This window comes from Ammodytes marinus (genome assembly GCF_949987685.1).
Source record: "Ammodytes marinus genome assembly, chromosome: 10".
Lineage (NCBI taxonomy): Eukaryota > Metazoa > Chordata > Actinopteri > Uranoscopiformes > Ammodytidae > Ammodytes > Ammodytes marinus.
The window spans coordinates 23038427-23056941 of record NC_137214.1 but is presented as its reverse complement, the minus strand read 5'-3'; the positions used below and the strand labels follow the sequence as shown (position 1 = coordinate 23056941).

The 18515-nt window shown below is 42.5% G+C and overlaps 1 protein-coding gene across 1 annotated transcript; it reads right to left on the bottom strand.

Annotated features, from left to right (window-relative positions):
• Positions 1-609: 609 nt before the first annotated feature.
• Positions 610-16680, bottom strand: neil3 (nei-like DNA glycosylase 3). The gene is given in 11 exon segments (XM_080035037.1): positions 610-907; positions 1066-1246; positions 1579-2017; positions 2924-2938; positions 2941-3077; positions 12057-12223; positions 12916-12990; positions 14043-14256; positions 14909-15043; positions 16316-16425; positions 16540-16680. Coding segments are annotated over 11 exon segments (1761 nt in total). The 5' UTR covers positions 16645-16680; the 3' UTR covers positions 610-724.
• Positions 16681-18515: the final 1835 nt, after the last annotated feature.

The window sequence follows — 18515 nt, the reverse complement described above, 5'->3', positions numbered from 1 at the left end:
ACCGTTAGTCTCTCTCTTTCTCTCATAACTTCTGTCTCCTCCCCTCAGCCAGGCTTCTACATTAAATATATTTAGGAACTACTAGCGCCGAAAGAAAAAAAACACAAAAAAACAAGCAGGCTAAATGATGCACACACAAAGGAGGAAAAAAGACAGGCATATGCTAGGAAGAGTGAGAGGGGGCGGGTGTCCGTTGAGACGATCGCAACTAGCAAACAAAAGTGAGACACGAGGAAGATTGAGAGATAGGCCTACTGTTTTGAACCTACATTGTTAATTAGGCACCCACTAAATCAATAATGCACAGACACTGCGAGAATAACATAAGACGTATTCCTACCTTCATGTTTATTTGCCCGGAGCAGCCCATAACATAGAGCCCTCGGCCCCTTTCCCCTGCTTCTTTCTTTACTCTTTAATCCCGTGCGGGCCGTGTCCGCAAGATATAGGTGCAGCTCCGCTATCATCTCACCTCTTTTGCACCGGGTCAAAGGGAAATATAGAAGTGCGATTAATCTGCGTTAATTTTTTTTAATCGCGTTAATTTTTCTGTGATTAATTAATCGAAATGAACGCGTTAATTTGACAGCCCTAATAATAATGCAAACATTTGATTAGATGCAACGAAAAAAGGTGTTATCGGGCCCTTTCTACATTTACTCATGTCAATATATACTGTAAGCATCAAGGTTTTCATTCAATAATAAGGGATTGCTAAAACACATCAACAGCCTGGAAGGACGGCTATCCCCAGTCCATTCTCTGCCCACTGGAAGAAGTCACACTGTTTTCCTTTTTGAAAGCTGCAGGTGTAGAAATTGCGGCCGTTGTTGGGTCCTAGTTTCAGCACTGTTCTCATTAGACTGCGTTTCCCGTGGTTACAAGAAGGGAAGTGCAAGTCAGCCCACTGCGACAGAGAAAAGAAAGGTTGTGTTAACTTTAGTTGTAAACTTTTTTTATTTCAGACATTTATATCTGATGCTGAAACTGGACACACACACACATTTATTTATAGACCAGGATACACACAATGCCAGAGAGAGATAGAGATCTTTCCATTTTCACCTCAAAGTAGTTACACTTGGTCTCCATGGGCAGCGAGCAGCAGTAGAACTGTCGTCCCTTATTCTCCCCGTCCTTGTGGACTGTTCGGAGGACAGCTGGACGGCTGTGGGACGCACAACAAGGGGCGCTGGGACTGGAGGAAACGGAGGAGCTGTGGCTTGTCACTTCTACTTTACGCATACTGACAGAAGAGAAGAAGGGTCTCATTAGTTTGAAATACATTGAAAGTAAAAACACACAAGTATACCTGTCACATCAACCCCTTATTAGCAAGCAAACAACCTCTCTTCAACCTTGCGTAGATATGTGTTGGTAATAATTGGTATCCTACTTATGGCTATTCATCAATTGAAACAATTTGTTTAAATAAATGTAACAATGTTGCATTAACATTTTCCACAGACATGTTTTTTTTCATCCCACTTATCTCCCTGAAGTTGCAAAAAAAAAAAATAATAATCTTGTCTTATTATAAACTTATTCATAAATAGCCAAGGAGAGAGATTGTCTCACCGTGATTCGGGGGCTCCATTTTGAGCATTGTTACTGGGAAAGGGGCTGTGATCAATTCTCATTTTCTTGGATGGGTGACTGTAGGAGGCCAGCGAGTCCCCGTTGGAGGAGCGCTCGGCACTTTGCTTCTGCCAGCCACCAGAGGCATAATTGGGGCTTGTTGTCCCTTGGCAGACTCTGTGTTTGTATAAACTTTGCTCCGACGCCAAGGAATTGAAATGACTGCCGGCTGGGGGGGTGGAGGGTGGTGGGGGGGAGTTTTCAGACTTTGGCTTCGGCCTGCTCAAGTCAGAAAAAACAAGGGTGGAAGTCCCGAAAGCAGACCTCCAGTTGACTTTGAGCTCCTCGCGCGGCTTCTTGAAGGCGTTGCAGGGGTATTTAATCAAATGAGGGGAGAAGGCTGCCGATGCTTCGGCGCCAATGTCATTGTCTTTGTGTACTGTGGAGAAGGAGCCAGGGTGAGGAATGTACTTAGCAACTGCAGCTTACTCTGATGAACTAGCTGCTCTCATGAAATGCAACTTCTTGTTAGCTTTAAGATGTTAGCTCGCCATACAAATTTACCAGTAAGGAGACTGCTGCGCTGTGTCATCAAATAAAAAAAACCTGCTGTGCTTATGCAAAATTGTATGAAAGGTGCCGTGCCCTATAATGAAACCTTGGAAATCAAATCAATGGTGTATTCATGTTGTACAGTGCTGCCTGACATTCTTATTAACTGGGAACTGGGAATATGTATTCATCTTCCATCAGAAAAAAAAACTCCCATTAATTAAAATGGATTTGTGTTACCTTTTAATTTTTCACACCGAACAACTAAAGAAAATGTATAAACTAAAGGTCTCTACAAAAAGGTCATCAAAATGTATTTCTATAAGTACGAAATACTTTTTATTGGCAATTTAAATGCAGCAGCAGCCAAGCCCAACAGTGCTGGTCCCTCCCCTATGAAAGGTACCGTTTGTTAAGGGGTTGACAGCTACCGATGTCAAAATAAAAGATCGACATGTAATAGTCAGCAATTTACCCATGCCTGGAAAGCTTGGCATAACATGAGCCTTAAGCAAACTGTTTAGTCTGGTAGTGAATTCTCTTACAGTCAGCTTGTTTTGTTTAAGCGTTATTGGAAGAAAACAATTGCTTACAAAAGAGTGACATGTCACTTCAACAGCTTGGTGTTTGTTGCCTTGCTTGGATGTACATAAGCACAGATGGCCAATTCAGCTATACAGAAAAACTACATCTACTGTTACTTTATCTCCTGCTAACAAGGACATTTTGACACACTCTTAGAATCAACGACTGTAAAAGAAAAAAAAAGAAAAGAAAAGAACATTAGAGTCACCCTGGGGTCTTGGACTTCACAGGCTTTTGCTGTTGGCTGGTTGATGAGCGTGCAGAGCTGACAGGCCCAGTCTTCTTCCTCCTTCTTAGCCACACTCTCATTGGTCCTCTCGTTGTAGGCCCAGCCAATCAGACTGTTTCTGACAGGGAGCTTACTAGATAAAAGAAAACACATAAGAGACAACAGTGATCCTAACGAAGCTTCATCGCTGAAACAGGCTTACTACTGGATAACGTGTGTAGTGTACTGAAGCAGAAATCCTCGTGCGACTGTGGAAAATAAAGAATTCTCTTAGTGTTTACACACACACACACACACACACACACACACACACACACACACACACACACACACACACACACACACACACACACACACACACACACACACACACACACACACACACACACACACACACACACACACACACACACACACACACACACACACACACACACACACACACACACACACACACACACTGTTTCGTCAAAACCGGCTTCACTGTGGAAAGAGCCACAACACTGACACTCCAAACCTGCAGGGGGCAAACAACCCCAGGCAAGAGGAAGGAAGTGCCTGAGGGAGCACAATCACCGGTGCACCCATGCAGGAAGCATGGTGATAAATGTTTGGAGCTGGCTCAGGGCCCCAGGACACTGCCTTTTCCGAGCTGCGAGCATGGACTAGTGGCCAACCCATTAGTACTGCATGCTGTGAATGGGAGCTTATTTTCCCATGAGCCTATAGGCAGATTTCCGCCGTCCACACCAATACAAGCGGCGAACAAGATTGTGTCTCCGCAAATTTTTTCTGGATATCAATCATAGGCTCAAACTTATCTTTAGACCATTTACTAATAAAACTGAAGTTTTTTCATTTCAAAACGCCACCTCAAGCGTTTTATTAGCCCAACGGCTTTTAACGGCTTTCAGTTGGTTTTCGAGGGAGGAGGAGGGAGTGGGCAGCCGTGGGCAGCTGAACAGAGTCGTAGTGAAACAAATGTTTCGGTTTTCGGCCCGGTCTCCGAAAACGACTATATTACTTTCCAAAAACGGAGTGTAATATAAATATCACATATAGCGAATCATCGGGGGGGGCGGGGGGAGGTTAGTGACTTATAGAAACTGCCCGCTAAAGGCTAAATCCTTTAGCTTACAATGCTACAGAACGAGAATGATTCTACATCCGCTACATCCGCTACCAGTCCGCCCGGTTGCCGCCCCCTCTTCCATGATAGGTCCATGGTGCCGCTACGTCATACGAAAAGGCGTGCCTGGCTCACATGAGAGCAGTATGGCCGCTTCCTTGTTGCTTCTTTGCGCCAATGAGCAGCTTTCATACGCTTTCACAGGAATGAATGGGCGCCATGTTTCAATACGGTGTCCATTTCTTTATATGTCCATGAGCTGGCTCAGTCAGCCCTCTTGCCTGCTCCTGTAGACACCTCACAGCCACAGCTCATGAACAATGACTGAAGACACCACTGGTAAAGTACAAGTTTCCACCTTCTCATGGACTTGCCAGTAAAAAGAAGCCATGCTTCTCAAATGTTTGATTATGTATATTTGGGGATGCAATGGTTTAATTCAGTATATTTGTACTTTGGTACTCATGTTTTGTTAATGTTATTCTTATCATGATGATGATGAGTGATGATAATGATTGTAACCTTTTGGTGTAACTTTGTTACTTAAATTATTAACCCTTTTGGGTTGATTTGAGTTACATTAATCTGAATAAGTTTATTTATGAAGTAAAATTAACAGTATTATAATTTATTCTTTACAATAAGACATGTGTGCTGGAATGATCTGCAATTAACTATCAAGTAAAATTAACAGTATTATTATCATTTATTCTTTACATTAAGACATGTGTACTGGAATGATCTGTAATTAATACTTTGTTTTCTGTGTACCCTAGGTTAATAACCTATTCTGTCCTATTCTGTCACCTATTCGGTCACCTATTGGGTCACCTATTTGGTCAGACCCCATTCATCTCCATTTGCCTAAAATAAAATAAACTGAAGATGAAGGGAATTGAGTTGTCCATCGTGTCCTTCAAGAGTTGTTCAGCCCTTTTCAAGTTTGGGCACAGCTGTGGTCTACACTAAAACAGCGCATAACTTGACAGTTATTAACCAACGGTGACAATTATTAACCAACGTGGACAGTGAAGACAAGGATTAATGGCCTGAAGTCAAGCTGTCGACGCGAAGGCCAGTTAATAATCAGTTAATAACCAGTTAATAACCAGTTAACCAGTTATTAACCACTGTGGACAGTGAAGACAAGGATTAACAGCCTGAAGTCAAGCTGTCGACGCGAAGGACTGGAAACTCTCCACCATGGCGGAGGAGGCCCTTGGCAAATCAGTCAAGCAACTGAAGCAAGAGAGGACCTCAGCTAAAAGTGCCTTCACCAAACAGGCGAACTACCTGAGCAGAGCTGCAGAGAGCCTGGTCGAACATGAACTACGAGAGGAGTTCTACAAGCTCAGTTCCCTGGCAAGGGGTGTCAGCGATACAAATGATGACTACAGGGCCGGCCTACTGGCAGACGCTGAGGCAGGAACGGAGGATGGTGAAGAGGTCAAGCTTGACATGCACCAGCAGGCTGAGCTTGAAAAGACAATAGAAGAGTGTGACGCAAGGCTGGGGGACATCCGTGAAGCAGTCCAATCCAACCTCTGGCCAAGATACGGTCAAGAGGAGGTTTACTCTGCAACTGAAGAAGCTGAAAAAGCCTGTCAAAGAGCCCAAGCAAGCCCCGTCACTGCCATCAATAGGGAAGTTTATGATCTGCAGCTGAGAGGAGTGGAGAGGCTAATCCATGAAGCAATAGCGAGCCTGAAGGACTGGGAAAAATGGATTCCACATGATCAGACGGCAGACCTGAAAGGCAGATTAAAGGACCTGAGAACATGCGGCAGCAACCTTGAGGCCAGAAGAGCAGAATTCCTCACCGCACAAAGAATTGCAGAAGAGGAGAGAAGAGGAGCAGAGCCTCAACTGATCGCAGTTCCACAGCCGGTTCCACAAAGAGTGGTGAGAATAAAGCCAACCAGTCTACCGACATTCAATGGATTCAAGAGGGGTTTCCACAGATGGAGGAAAGACTGGGAGAGCCTGCAAAAGCAGGGAGAGCCGACTGGCTCAGTGGAGGCAAAGAAGTTCCAACTCCTTGACAGTGTGGACGAGAGGATATGCAGAGACCTGAGGCTGTCTACATACAACACTGCTGAAGACATATTCAGAGTGCTTCAAAACAGGTACGGGAACAAGACAGCAATTGCCTTGGAAATAATCGAGGACCTGGAGAGGATCCCTCCCTTGAAGTCATACCAGCCGAGGAAGGTAATTGACCTAATTCAAGCTGTGGAAAAGGCCCTGAACGACCTCACCGAGCTTGAAAGCACTGGAGCCATCAAGAATCCCCTAGTGGTCAGATCCATAGAGAGCAAACTGCCCGACCATATGAAGAGGGACTGGCTGACATTCATGGTCAATCCAGGAAACAGTGTCACACCTGACAATCACTTCGATAGCCTCCTCACATTCTTAAAGACTCAGGAGGACATTCTAGAGAGACTAGACCAACTGGGTGTAGGTGAAAGACCGGAGAAGAAACCTACCTACCTAGAGAAGAAGTTTGCCTCCACAAGGTCCACAAGAAGAGGAGGATGTGTTGTCTGTGGAGATGAAAGGCACCGTGAGAAGATTTTCTTTTGCAAGCAGTTCAAAGAATTAAAGCCTGGTGAAAAGCTAAACGCCGTTGAAAAGCTAGGAGCATGCAGAAGATGCCTCATGTGTCATGAAGGAGATGAGGAATGTACAGACACTTACCTGTGCAGGAACAGAGACTGCCAGAGAGGAAGCTCTTCAGACCACCATTTCTTTCTCTGCCTGAAAGGAGGATTTAAGGGGAAAGAATCTGAAAAGGTGGGAAAACCCAGCACCAGAAGGCAAACCCTCACAGAGGAACAAGATAAATTAATATCTGAGCTCCGCCCAGACCTGGCAGACAAATTCAGGCAAGCTTTCACCAACATGGCTGCAAAATCACACTGCACTGGAAAAAACCTACCTGGAGTGATGGACTCAAACACATGTGAGTTACCAGTTATTCTTATGCTTCTTGACGTAACCACCAATGCAGGGCAGAAGATTGGAACACTCATTGACTTAGCATCAGACACCAACTACATCACTCACAGAGCTGCCAGAAGACTGAAACTACGAAGTGAAAAGATCACACTTGTCGTCCATGGAGTCGGAGGCATGGCCATGAAGGTAAAGACCAGAAGATACTTACTCAGGGTAAGAGTCAAGACACCAAGAGGCACAGAGAGAGCTCATGAACTGATCTGTTATGGCTTGGATGAAATTGCAAGAGTGAACAGAGTCATCAAACCGCAGCAACTCAAGAAGCTTTTCCCTGACACCGCCCTGGAGGACCTTCACAGACCAGAGCACGTGGAGCTTCTCATCAGCCACCGTGAAGGAAGGCTGGCCCCACAAAGAGTAAAGGTTGGAGGAGATCTCGTCCTGTGGGAGAGCCCTTTAGGAAAGACCGTCGGCGGAGCACATCCAGACCTCTTTGAAGTCGTGGACATGGCCCTACACAACTCTGAGACTCACTTTGCACGATCGATGAGGACCACAGCAGTGAAGTATCAAGAAATTGCTGAGATACAAGAGATCAGGGCTGAGACCAAAAGCACGGTTTCTGGAGCAGCCTGCGAACCCATGTGTGGAGGATGCAGATGTGGTAACTGTCAACCGGGAGGTAAAGACATGACACTGAGTGAGGAGAAAGATCTGGAGATTATCAGACGAGGCCTCACCTACGTGAAAAAAGATGCACACAGTCAGGAGGCTCATTGGGACGCAAAATACCCCTGGATTGAAGATTCCCTGCCCAATAACAGAAATGCATCCCATAATGACCTGGACAAGCTAGACAAAACCACCAATGCAGTCGAAGAGATCCTGAGAGCAGGTGGATTCTTCCTCAAGCCGTGGGTCCGGTCAGGCCAAAGTGGGAGGCAGACACAAGCATCACAACATCCGGAAACATTGAATCAAGTCTTCATTCTTCCCAACCAGGTAAGAGAAGGAGACAACAAAGCCCTTGGAGTTGGGTACCTGGTCAAATCTGACAAACTGTATCTCATGACTTCAATCAACTTTTCAAAGAGAAAAAAGAAGATGAGAATCAGCCAAAATCCTCCTGGAGAAAAGGCAAGAGAAAAAACTCCAAACACACTGACTAGAAGCAAAACCACTCAGCTCACACCACTTGACCAAAAAGGAGAACCAGTGAAAGCTGAGGTAAGTGGTGCTGTCTTTGCTGCAATGCTCAGGAGAAACAAAAAGGCCCCATCTGCCACTGCAATTCCACTGTCTCCAAATTCTGCTCAAGGTGAAACTGACCAAACCAAGGACCTGCAAAGCAGCCCCACTGGAGGTAAACTCCACATCCAGGTCCGGAGACCACCTGCTGGTTTTGCAGTGAGAAAAATCCTTGACATCAGCAAATTCAGCAGTTTAACTAAGCTGACCAGAATCATTGCCTGGGTGTGGAGAGCTGCCACAGAGTGGAAAAAAGTGCTGGCCGGAACTTCTGTCACAAATAAGCCAAAGAGGGAGAGGATTTATTCAGCTCAAGAAGAGGTAACTTTTCCAGACACAACTCTCAGCAGACTTGCTGTTGTCAAAGATGGAAACACTGGACTTTTGCTCTGTGGAGGAAGATTCCAAATCTTTAGTGATGGAAAAAGTGCAGTACCAATCTTGCCTTACACATCATGGATATCCACTCTTCTTGCTCAAGAAGCTCACAGTGTGAATCATGAAGAAATTGCAGGTACACTCCTCCGGATGAGAAGGGAAGCCTGCGTGGTAAAAGGCCGGAAAATAGCCCAGAAGAGTGATGACAACTGTGTGGCATGCAGAAAAGCCAAGGCCAGAAGATGGCGCCAGATCACGAGTGACCTCTCGCCAGAGCGAATAACACCGGCCAATCCATTTGAGTAACAGTGGACTTATTTGGACCCTATGAAGTGAAGGATGAGGTGAGGAAAAAAGTGAAGCTCAAAGTGTGGAAGAGAACGACTGAATCCAATGCATCACAGAGCTGGTGTGACCTCCTTGGGTTGTACAACCAGGAGGTCAAGTGGGAGGTGTTTCGTCAAAACCGGCTTCACTGTGGAAAGAGCCACAACACTGACACTCCAAACCTGCAGGGGGCAAACAACCCCAGGCAAGAGGAAGGAAGTGCCTGAGGGAGCACAATCACCGGTGCACCCATGCAGGAAGCATGGTGATAAATGTTTGGAGCTGGCTCAGTCAGCCCTCTTGCCTGCTCCTGTAGACACCTCACAGCCACAGCTCATGAACAATGACTGAAGACACCACTGGTAAAGTACAAGTTTCCACCTTCTCATGGACTTGCCAGTAAAAAGAAGCCATGCTTCTCAAATGTTTGATTATGTATATTTGGGGATGCAATGGTTTAATTCAGTATATTTGTACTTTGGTACTCATGTTTTGTTAATGTTATTCTTATCATGATGATGATGAGTGATGATAATGATTGTAACCTTTTGGTGTAACTTTGTTACTTAAATTATTAACCCTTTTGGGTTGATTTGAGTTACATTAATCTGAATAAGTTTATTTATGAAGTAAAATTAACAGTATTATAATTTATTCTTTACAATAAGACATGTGTGCTGGAATGATCTGCAATTAACTATCAAGTAAAATTAACAGTATTATTATCATTTATTCTTTACATTAAGACATGTGTACTGGAATGATCTGTAATTAATACTTTGTTTTCTGTGTACCCTAGGTTAATAACCTATTCTGTCCTATTCTGTCACCTATTCGGTCACCTATTGGGTCACCTATTTGGTCAGACCCCATTCATCTCCATTTGCCTAAAATAAAATAAACTGAAGATGAAGGGAATTGAGTTGTCCATCGTGTCCTTCAAGAGTTGTTCAGCCCTTTTCAAGTTTGGGCACAGCTGTGGTCTACACTAAAACAGCGCATAACTTGACACACACACACACACACACACACACACACACACACACACACACACACACACACACACACACACACACACACACACACACACACACACACACACACACACACACACACACACACACACACACACACACACACACACACACACACACACACACACACACACACACACACACACACACACACACACACACACACACACACACACACACACACACACACACACACACACACACACACACACACACACACACACACACACACACCAATTAGAGGATAAAAAAAATATTCTAAATATTTCTACATTCTCTAATATTGTTTTCTCCCCATTTATATTAATAATGAATGCTGGACTTACCACCATTCAGCATAACACACTACAATTAAACAGCAGCACAACTTACAGCCTCCAAAACGGTAAAACAATTTATTTAATAACGTTCTAAAAACAGTTCCAACAAATAGAAAAATTATAATGTTCATAACGAAAGATATGTTTGCAAGGATTTTGCATTACACATTTTGGCCTATTTTAAAATGGGTGTACCCAATACATAGCAACTGCAGTTTTGCTTGAAAATGTCTCATTACCATGTGTTAGTATTTCATTTAATTACTTTACAGTTTAGCTGTTTTTTTTCTTCTAAACAAACTTTACAGTGTGTGCAAACGTAAACATACATTTCCTTGATTACTTATATTACAAGCAGTTAGTCTTTGGAACTGCATTTGCTAAATGAGGAAATGTAAATATATTATTCAAATGCCATCATCATAACCTGATTGATGCAAATACAGAGGCAGAGAGAGAAACAAAGAGTAGACATTAACTAGACAAACATTTGCAGTTGGAGCAGAGAATGGAGAAATGAAAAAGGGCAAAGTGATTCCTTACAATAGCTCCAAGCGTGTTGGTGCTCTGACACGAAAGCTCGACTGTGTTCGACAAGTAGGCAAATCTGCAATGCCAACAGTCATGGGAGGAGGAAAAGTAGCGACGGCTTACATAAAACTTTGCTCACAGATTGCCATATCAGCTGTGTAATGTGTTGTAAGGGCTTTTGGCTGTAACCCCCTTGCAAAGCTTTGCTCAAACACAACCCAGGAGGTGTTGAGCCTGTGCCCTGTCTGGCAAACACAGCCTTTATATGCACATTAATTCCTCCACCCCCTCCCCCCCCGCAACACTTCCCACTCCCTGCCAAGCACATGTGCCTGCAAAGATGGCCTGTCTAAATTTGAATTTATTATCTAAAAGGCTTGAGAACTTTTTGCAAAGGCTTTGGTGTTACATTTAAATTACTATAATGTATTAAGGAGAATCAAAAACTTTTTATTGGGAAAATGTTATCATACGTCACTTATTAAAAAGGTGGAGTCAGCGATTCTAGGATCTTTATGTCAAAATCACTTTTGGCAAAAATCTGGGAATATCTCCTCACAATCCGCTACCTTTCCATACTGTGTGTGCACTGAAAGAAAAAGCTGGTCTTAATACACAACCTAGGCTCTGTAAACAGGCATGTTTCTAGCTATGGTGGGCCCCCGTTGTTTGTATACCCTTTGTTTACATTCCAGTTTACAGAGCCAAAGCTGTAGATTAACACCAGATTATTTTTCAGCGCACACACACACACACACACACACACACACACACACACACACACACACACACACACACACACACACACACACACACACACACACACACACACACACACACACACACACACACACACACACACACACACACACACACACACACACACACACACAGGTAGTGAACCGTTTGGAAATATTCACTGATTTTGACAAACAAACGTTCACCATAATCACTGACTCCACCTTTAATTAATTCTTCAGAATTGTCATATACCAGATTCCCTTCACTAAAATCATAAGAAAAATGGTGTACTTTAGGTAGTGTAAGTAATAGTATTGGTATCAAACATTTCTGTGCAACACCCAGACCAAACTCAGACCAGACTAAATAAAAAAAAGCTCCTCATAAACATGCAGGACAACACCTTGTCAGTCAAAGTGCCAACGGTCTGGGAGGACTTGTACCTGATGTCCACCCCGCCGGGATCTGCCCTCTGACAGCGCTCACACAGGTAAGTCATCCGGCCGTGGTCTCCAAGGCGACAGGCCGTGATGACATGAAAGCACTGGCCACACTGGGGACGCTTGTAGACTTTGTAATGTTTGTTGAGAGCAGAGCCAGATTTGCGACACTGAAAAGAGACGAGGAGAGAGCAGATAAAAGAGAGAATAAAAAGATGAGAATCTAAAAGAGAAGGAGGACAAACATTTACCTTTTACTTTGACTACAGCATGGACAAGGTATAATGTGGTTTATCTACTCTCTAGGCGGTGGGATCCTTGACATTTACTCTCCTTCCTCAGCAATAGAGGGTTTTAAAAGGGGCACTGTGCAGATTCAGAGGAGGGGGATTTGTTTACATTAGCAGTGCCTGTACTTAGTTCCCAAAACATATTTTTCTTTACATGTAATTCTTGGTATTGAATAATTCTATCGTCATAAATCAAAACTAAATGATTTTGAGGAACCCGGAAGCGAACGCGAGACTAGAATATGTTTGTAAAGCAAACTGTGGGCCCTGCTGCTGTAAACAACAGTGAAACAGTTACTTTTCAGGAAGCTTTCTAACTTCAAACAGTGTTCCAGGGATCACATTTTGAGGAATGTTTGTTTATTCAGTTATGAGAATACACCTTAGACAATGTTCACTTCTCTGACACACCCAAAGTTACATAGTGCACCTTTAAATAAATCCATTATTGCGAGTCAGTCTAAAAGGACGTGTCAGGCTAATATAAAAACCTAAAAAGGTAAATGTATACCCATCTTATCACCAAAATGATTTTAAACATGTTATTTGCTATTAATGTACAAACATCTAACCTTGTAGAACAGCATAGTGAAATCCCGCGTCATTTTCACCAAGTGGTGGATCTGCTCGTCTGTCAGCAGCTTAACCTAAGAATGGAGTAGCAGCACAGTTAGTTAAAGGTGCAGTCAGAGATTCTGGAGAATGCTTGTTGTCAACATCAGTGAAGATCTCCTCACGATCCACTACCTGTGTGCTGTGATGTTAATACACAGCCTAGACATGGTAAACTGGTATGTGAACAACGTGGGCCCACTGTGCTCTTCATTAAAAAAAAGACGAATGGGCTCTTCACTGTCAGCAAATCAATAAAACATCCATATAAAACACGGAAAGAAATGCAGGCGGGAATGAGAAAGTGGATTTGAAATGATGCAATGGAGAAAAATCACACACAATGTAGTGCCAAGCCTTTCAGCACATGCGAGGAGCAGCAAGCACCTGACTCTGGCTCACATGAAGATCAGAAGAGAGCACAGCCTTGCAGTACTTGCAGCTCTTTCAGGACACCTAGGGGCTCGAGAAATACAGATGCAGTGGTCCCAGAAGAAGGGCTGGCCAAAAAAAGTCCTTAGATTAATGTTTTGGTCCAGTGTGCTATATTTTTATACCCCCCATCTAATACTTTCTTAAGGGGAGCAGAACAGTGCCCCTGGTAATAGTTGAGTAATAGAAGTATTCATGCTGCAAAGTGTCTCTTGCTGGCAGTGGATAGATCACTCTTCTAAAACCACACTTTTCCCTCTCTCTGCTTTGCCTAATGCCTAAAAGAGCAAATGTGAAGCATCGGATAGGTTATCACTTCACACTTTTTTCATACATATTTATTATGAATCAGAGAGAAAATCCCATCTTTGAGTCTTATTAAAAGACAAAAAATATTCATGAAAAACACTTCCATTTCCCCAACAAGCACGGAAGCGGGTAAGATTTATATGTTGCCGCAGTGCGCCTTTTTTGTTTGTCGTTTCCACCCCCCACCCCCCCCCCCGTGTCGCCCTCCTCATTGCAATGCGTCACTCAACAATACAAAAGGGCTTAAAGTTACTCTGTCAAGAGTTGTCTTTCATTTGTTACCCTCTTTTCTTTTTGTTTTTTGTTCCTCCGCTGAACACAATCCATCATATTTTTTCCGCCATACCTTCACGGCTGGGTGCAGGCCTGAGTCAAACAGGGCTTCGTTTTTAATGATGTTGCCGACTCCCGGCATGACGGCCTGGTCTAGGAGAACGTCGCAGAGCATCCTCCTGCTCTGGCTGCTCACTGCCTTCTCAGAGCGCGAGAAGCTGAATTTGGGAGAGCACACATCCAAGCTCTCCATAGCCCTCACCCTTTGCTCGCAGTCCTCTGTCAACCTGCGAAGCACACACAAGTTTTTTTTTTCCATAGAACATATACACACCAAAAAACACTGGAAAAAGGTACACAAAAATAAAAGATAAAATAAAATAAACAACAAATGTCAAACTGAAAATAAAAGTTATTTGAGGTGTCACGTAGGTCCCTTCAGAACTGAGAAATAAGGAAAGACTGCCACATTTGTTTAAACTTCTTTGCTTAAAGCATACACATTTTTATAGCACTGGAAGAAATCTAGGAAATAAAATATATGGCTGCCTTCTGTTCCTGAAAGCGCTGTGTGCCATGCGGGTCAACTGATGCATTCCTTCCCATTTCAAAAAATAGTTTCCTTTCACACATTATGTTGCAGTGAGTGTTATTAAGATAGGGAGTCATAGGTGAAATATTTCTGACAGTGGAAATAAATTTCCCGTCTGGCTGCTGCACAGTACGCCAGGACCTTGCAAGTCAATGCACAGGACAAATGTCGAGAGAGAAAAAACAGGGCTGTTTTTCATGCAACAATAGCCACCAACTTCACACACACACACACACAGGGCCCAATGTAGGACATACCCACTGAATGAGACTCGTCGTACAGTACCCCAAGGTGAACTTGTGTCACCTCAATCTATCTAGGCAATGTGCCGGTTGTGTCCCCTTTACCTTGATTCCACCGTGCTGTCAAAGAAGCACACTGTGTCGTTAGTCAGGTGGATTTCCAGCACTGCTATTGGGCCGCTCCTGTCCTTCCTCACAGCAGGGTTTATCCGCATCGATCCGTTCATACCAAAGTGGACTCTATAAAAAGGAAAATATAAAATTCCATTACAAGATGACACACACACGTCCCAATTTAGATAAGACTTGACATTTTAAGGGACAGAGAGGTGGCCCGTCCTGATGGAGAGTCCATGATTATTATCCATGATTTTATTTGATGATTAATATAACTATAAATCTATAAATAGTTAATTATGGTCGGGTTATGTGAAGATACACTGCAAGATAATAAATGTCAGTTTTTTTTATCAATATTGTACTGTTAATACATTTGCTCCTTTAATATTTCTAATATTAAATAATATAGTTCTAACGTTGCATTTGTATATTGACATGTTTTACTGTACGTACAGGTGCTAAGGCAGCTCGTTGCAACAGCTCCCTTATGTATCTGTTCTTGAGACAGTACTGCAGTATCTATTAAAGTACAACTCTGGTACTCTAATTTTACTACTTGTATTTTCAGTGGTGTGCCGTGACTTTTACACCTAGGCACTTCAGAGCCATCATCCTGAAAATTAAACCACTTAATAAATAAATAAATAACTTCATGATGACGTCGTGGCTATTGTCATTGAATTAACCACCCGATTGAAGCAGTTACCATAACCTTTAACGAGTGGAATAACATGACATACAGTATTTTCATTTAGAGTTTAACTTTGCTTCTGTACTTTCCTTGCTGCTCCAACACCTGCATTTCCCCCTCTTAGGATACATAAAGTATCAACTTCTCTTTTGCATAAATGTAATAGGTATCTGGGTTTATCAGTCATTTGATTCAGTCAACAATTCTCAATTATGATATTCCATTAACATACATTGTATCAGAATCAGCTCCTCTGAATTAGGTAGTCTCAGCTGTATTGCCATGGCAAACATCCTTAGTGCACTTTGAAAGCAGCTGTTGCCAGAAAGAAATAGTCCATCCACAGAAATGTAATAAGAAAAAGCTGTATTCCTGTCTGTAGAAATGCTCAATATTTGAGCCTATGGTATTTTTATGACACTAACAGTATGGGTCAAAGAGTAAGTTGAATCACAGCTGTGTCGCCCTGTGCAGCTTAAATATGATGCACCATGTGTGTGAACAGCTATCAAATACAATGTGTCATACAAGTATGATACAGACGTTGGAGTATCAACCAGGTCACATTATCTGACGGACCAGGATTTGGCGTAACACACACACCCCCACCCCCAGGAGGCACTGAGGCAGTGACTAAACTGTTTTAAAACATGGTGAGTAAAAACAGTGTCTGCCTGTGGTGTGTGTACAGTCTGCATTACCTTAACGCTTTCAAACCGAAGTACATGAAGAGCTCCTTGCCCAGTGTTTCCACACCTGTGTACTGACTACCAGAAAACCCCTGGAAGGCATTTTCCCCGGCGTTGTTTTTCTGTAAATAGATGCAAACTGGTGACGTTAGCTTGACTTACCACAATGGGGTTGATAGGTATAAGTAGCAACAGCATTGGCTGTATAGGAGAACATGACATAACACATAGCCTACCGCCGAAGTTGTCAAACTGCCTCTGATCTCTTTTATCTTCTGTCCTTTCCGGACCTTTGCACGTATTTTCTCTCCGTTTAATGTGCATCCTGGACCTTCAACCATGTTCTATTTCACAACCGACAAGATATGTCTTTCTTCTGTGCGTGTGCAGGGATGTAATAGCGAAATAAAAAGCTTGTTGTCGTCTGGATTCCCCGCCACCAATTCTAATTGTGCGCATGCGTGGTAGGGATTGTATCCGGAAATGGGCGTAGCATGAACGCCAAGTCAAGTGAAGGTGGTATGTTGTGGTATATTCATAGAAGTTCTTTTAGTGTCCACTTGAAGTCGCTAGAGTATTATTATTGGTCCTGCAGTAAACACAAAGACATGTCTGATTTGTTTTTACAGAATGTAGAAGATAGATAGATAGATAGATAGATAGATAGATAGATAGATAGATAGATAGATAGATAGATAGATAGATAGATAGATAGATAGATAGACAGACAGACAGACAGACAGACAGACAGACAGACAGACAGACAGACAGACAGACAGACAGACAGACAGACAGACAAACAGACAGACAGATAGATAGATAGATAGATAGATAGATAGATAGATAGATAGATAGGCTAGATAGATAGATAGATAGATAGATAGATAGATAGATAGATAGATAGATAGATAGATAGATAGATAGATAGATAGATAGATAGATAGATAGATAGATAGATAGATAGATAGATAGATAGATGATGGATAGTAGCATGAAAACAAATATGTAGGCTACTTTAAATTAGCATTTCTGACCCCGGACTGATCATCATACGGAAATGTTACTTTTATTAAAAAAAAAAAATTATTTAGCAAAGTTGTTCAAACTAAAAAGGTTAAGAGAAAGTAAGATCTGGAAATGTTGTCTTTTCTCAGAATGTTAGGTCATATTCCTCAAAAATTTCCGTTCTCTGGGCACAGATAAAAATAGACAGACCACACGTTCTCCAGCCAAGTCCACAGCCAAGTCTTCCTTCAGAAAAAAGGCAGCTCTCAGCTATAATGTCTATTAAAATCTAAACCTGCTCTATCACATTAGCTCCAAGGGAAGTGGAGCGATTGAAGCTGGGTCTCACCCAAGGAATTATAGTGTAATTGAATCCAAGTTGCTAAAAAGCAGATTGTGCTCTCTCTCACAGTCTCTCCTGTCTCGGGGAGTACAGTGTCCCATGATAAAATCAAAAATGTTCCACTGTGTATTTGCAAAGTTATTTTCCCCCCACAGACGGAGACATATTAAAGATTAAAGGGCAGGCACCATGCCATGTCGTCAGAGGGGGCTCACATGGTTCACATTCAGTAGAAATGTTTTGTTTTTCAATAGCTGCATGTCATATCCCATTTATGTTGACAAAAAAAGACTTAAGCCGACAATCTTAAAGATATGAAAAAATATATATAATTAGAAAGCCTGTACATACAGTGCAGAGCTACGGATAAAGAATTCATAATATGCCGCGGGAGCATTCCTGAAGCACACTCTGGCCTTCACTTTGGCAAACATTACAGTACAGTGTTACTACTTCAATCAATCAATCAAACTCTATTTGTATAGCACTTTTCCCACACAGTGAAGGCAACACAGAGTGCTTTACAGAATAAAAACTATAAGAAAAAGAACAATACCATCCCCCCAATTCACAGACAGAGCAACAAATTACTTTCAGAAATGAAAAACACTTTCTACAACAGAACTTGATACACATAGACTCAATAAACAAAAAGTAAAAGCATGGATCAGTATTAAGGTAAAGCAGGAAGTGAGGAGAGACTACTACTTAACTGAGCACTAGCCCAGATATGTCCTCATTACTGAGATCATTTTACCAAAATGACCAAAAAGATGAAATAGGAGTGTATTAATGCACATTTTAAATGTTCATATTCATGCTGCTTTATATAGTATGTGCAGTAAGTGAATACATGTGCTTGCA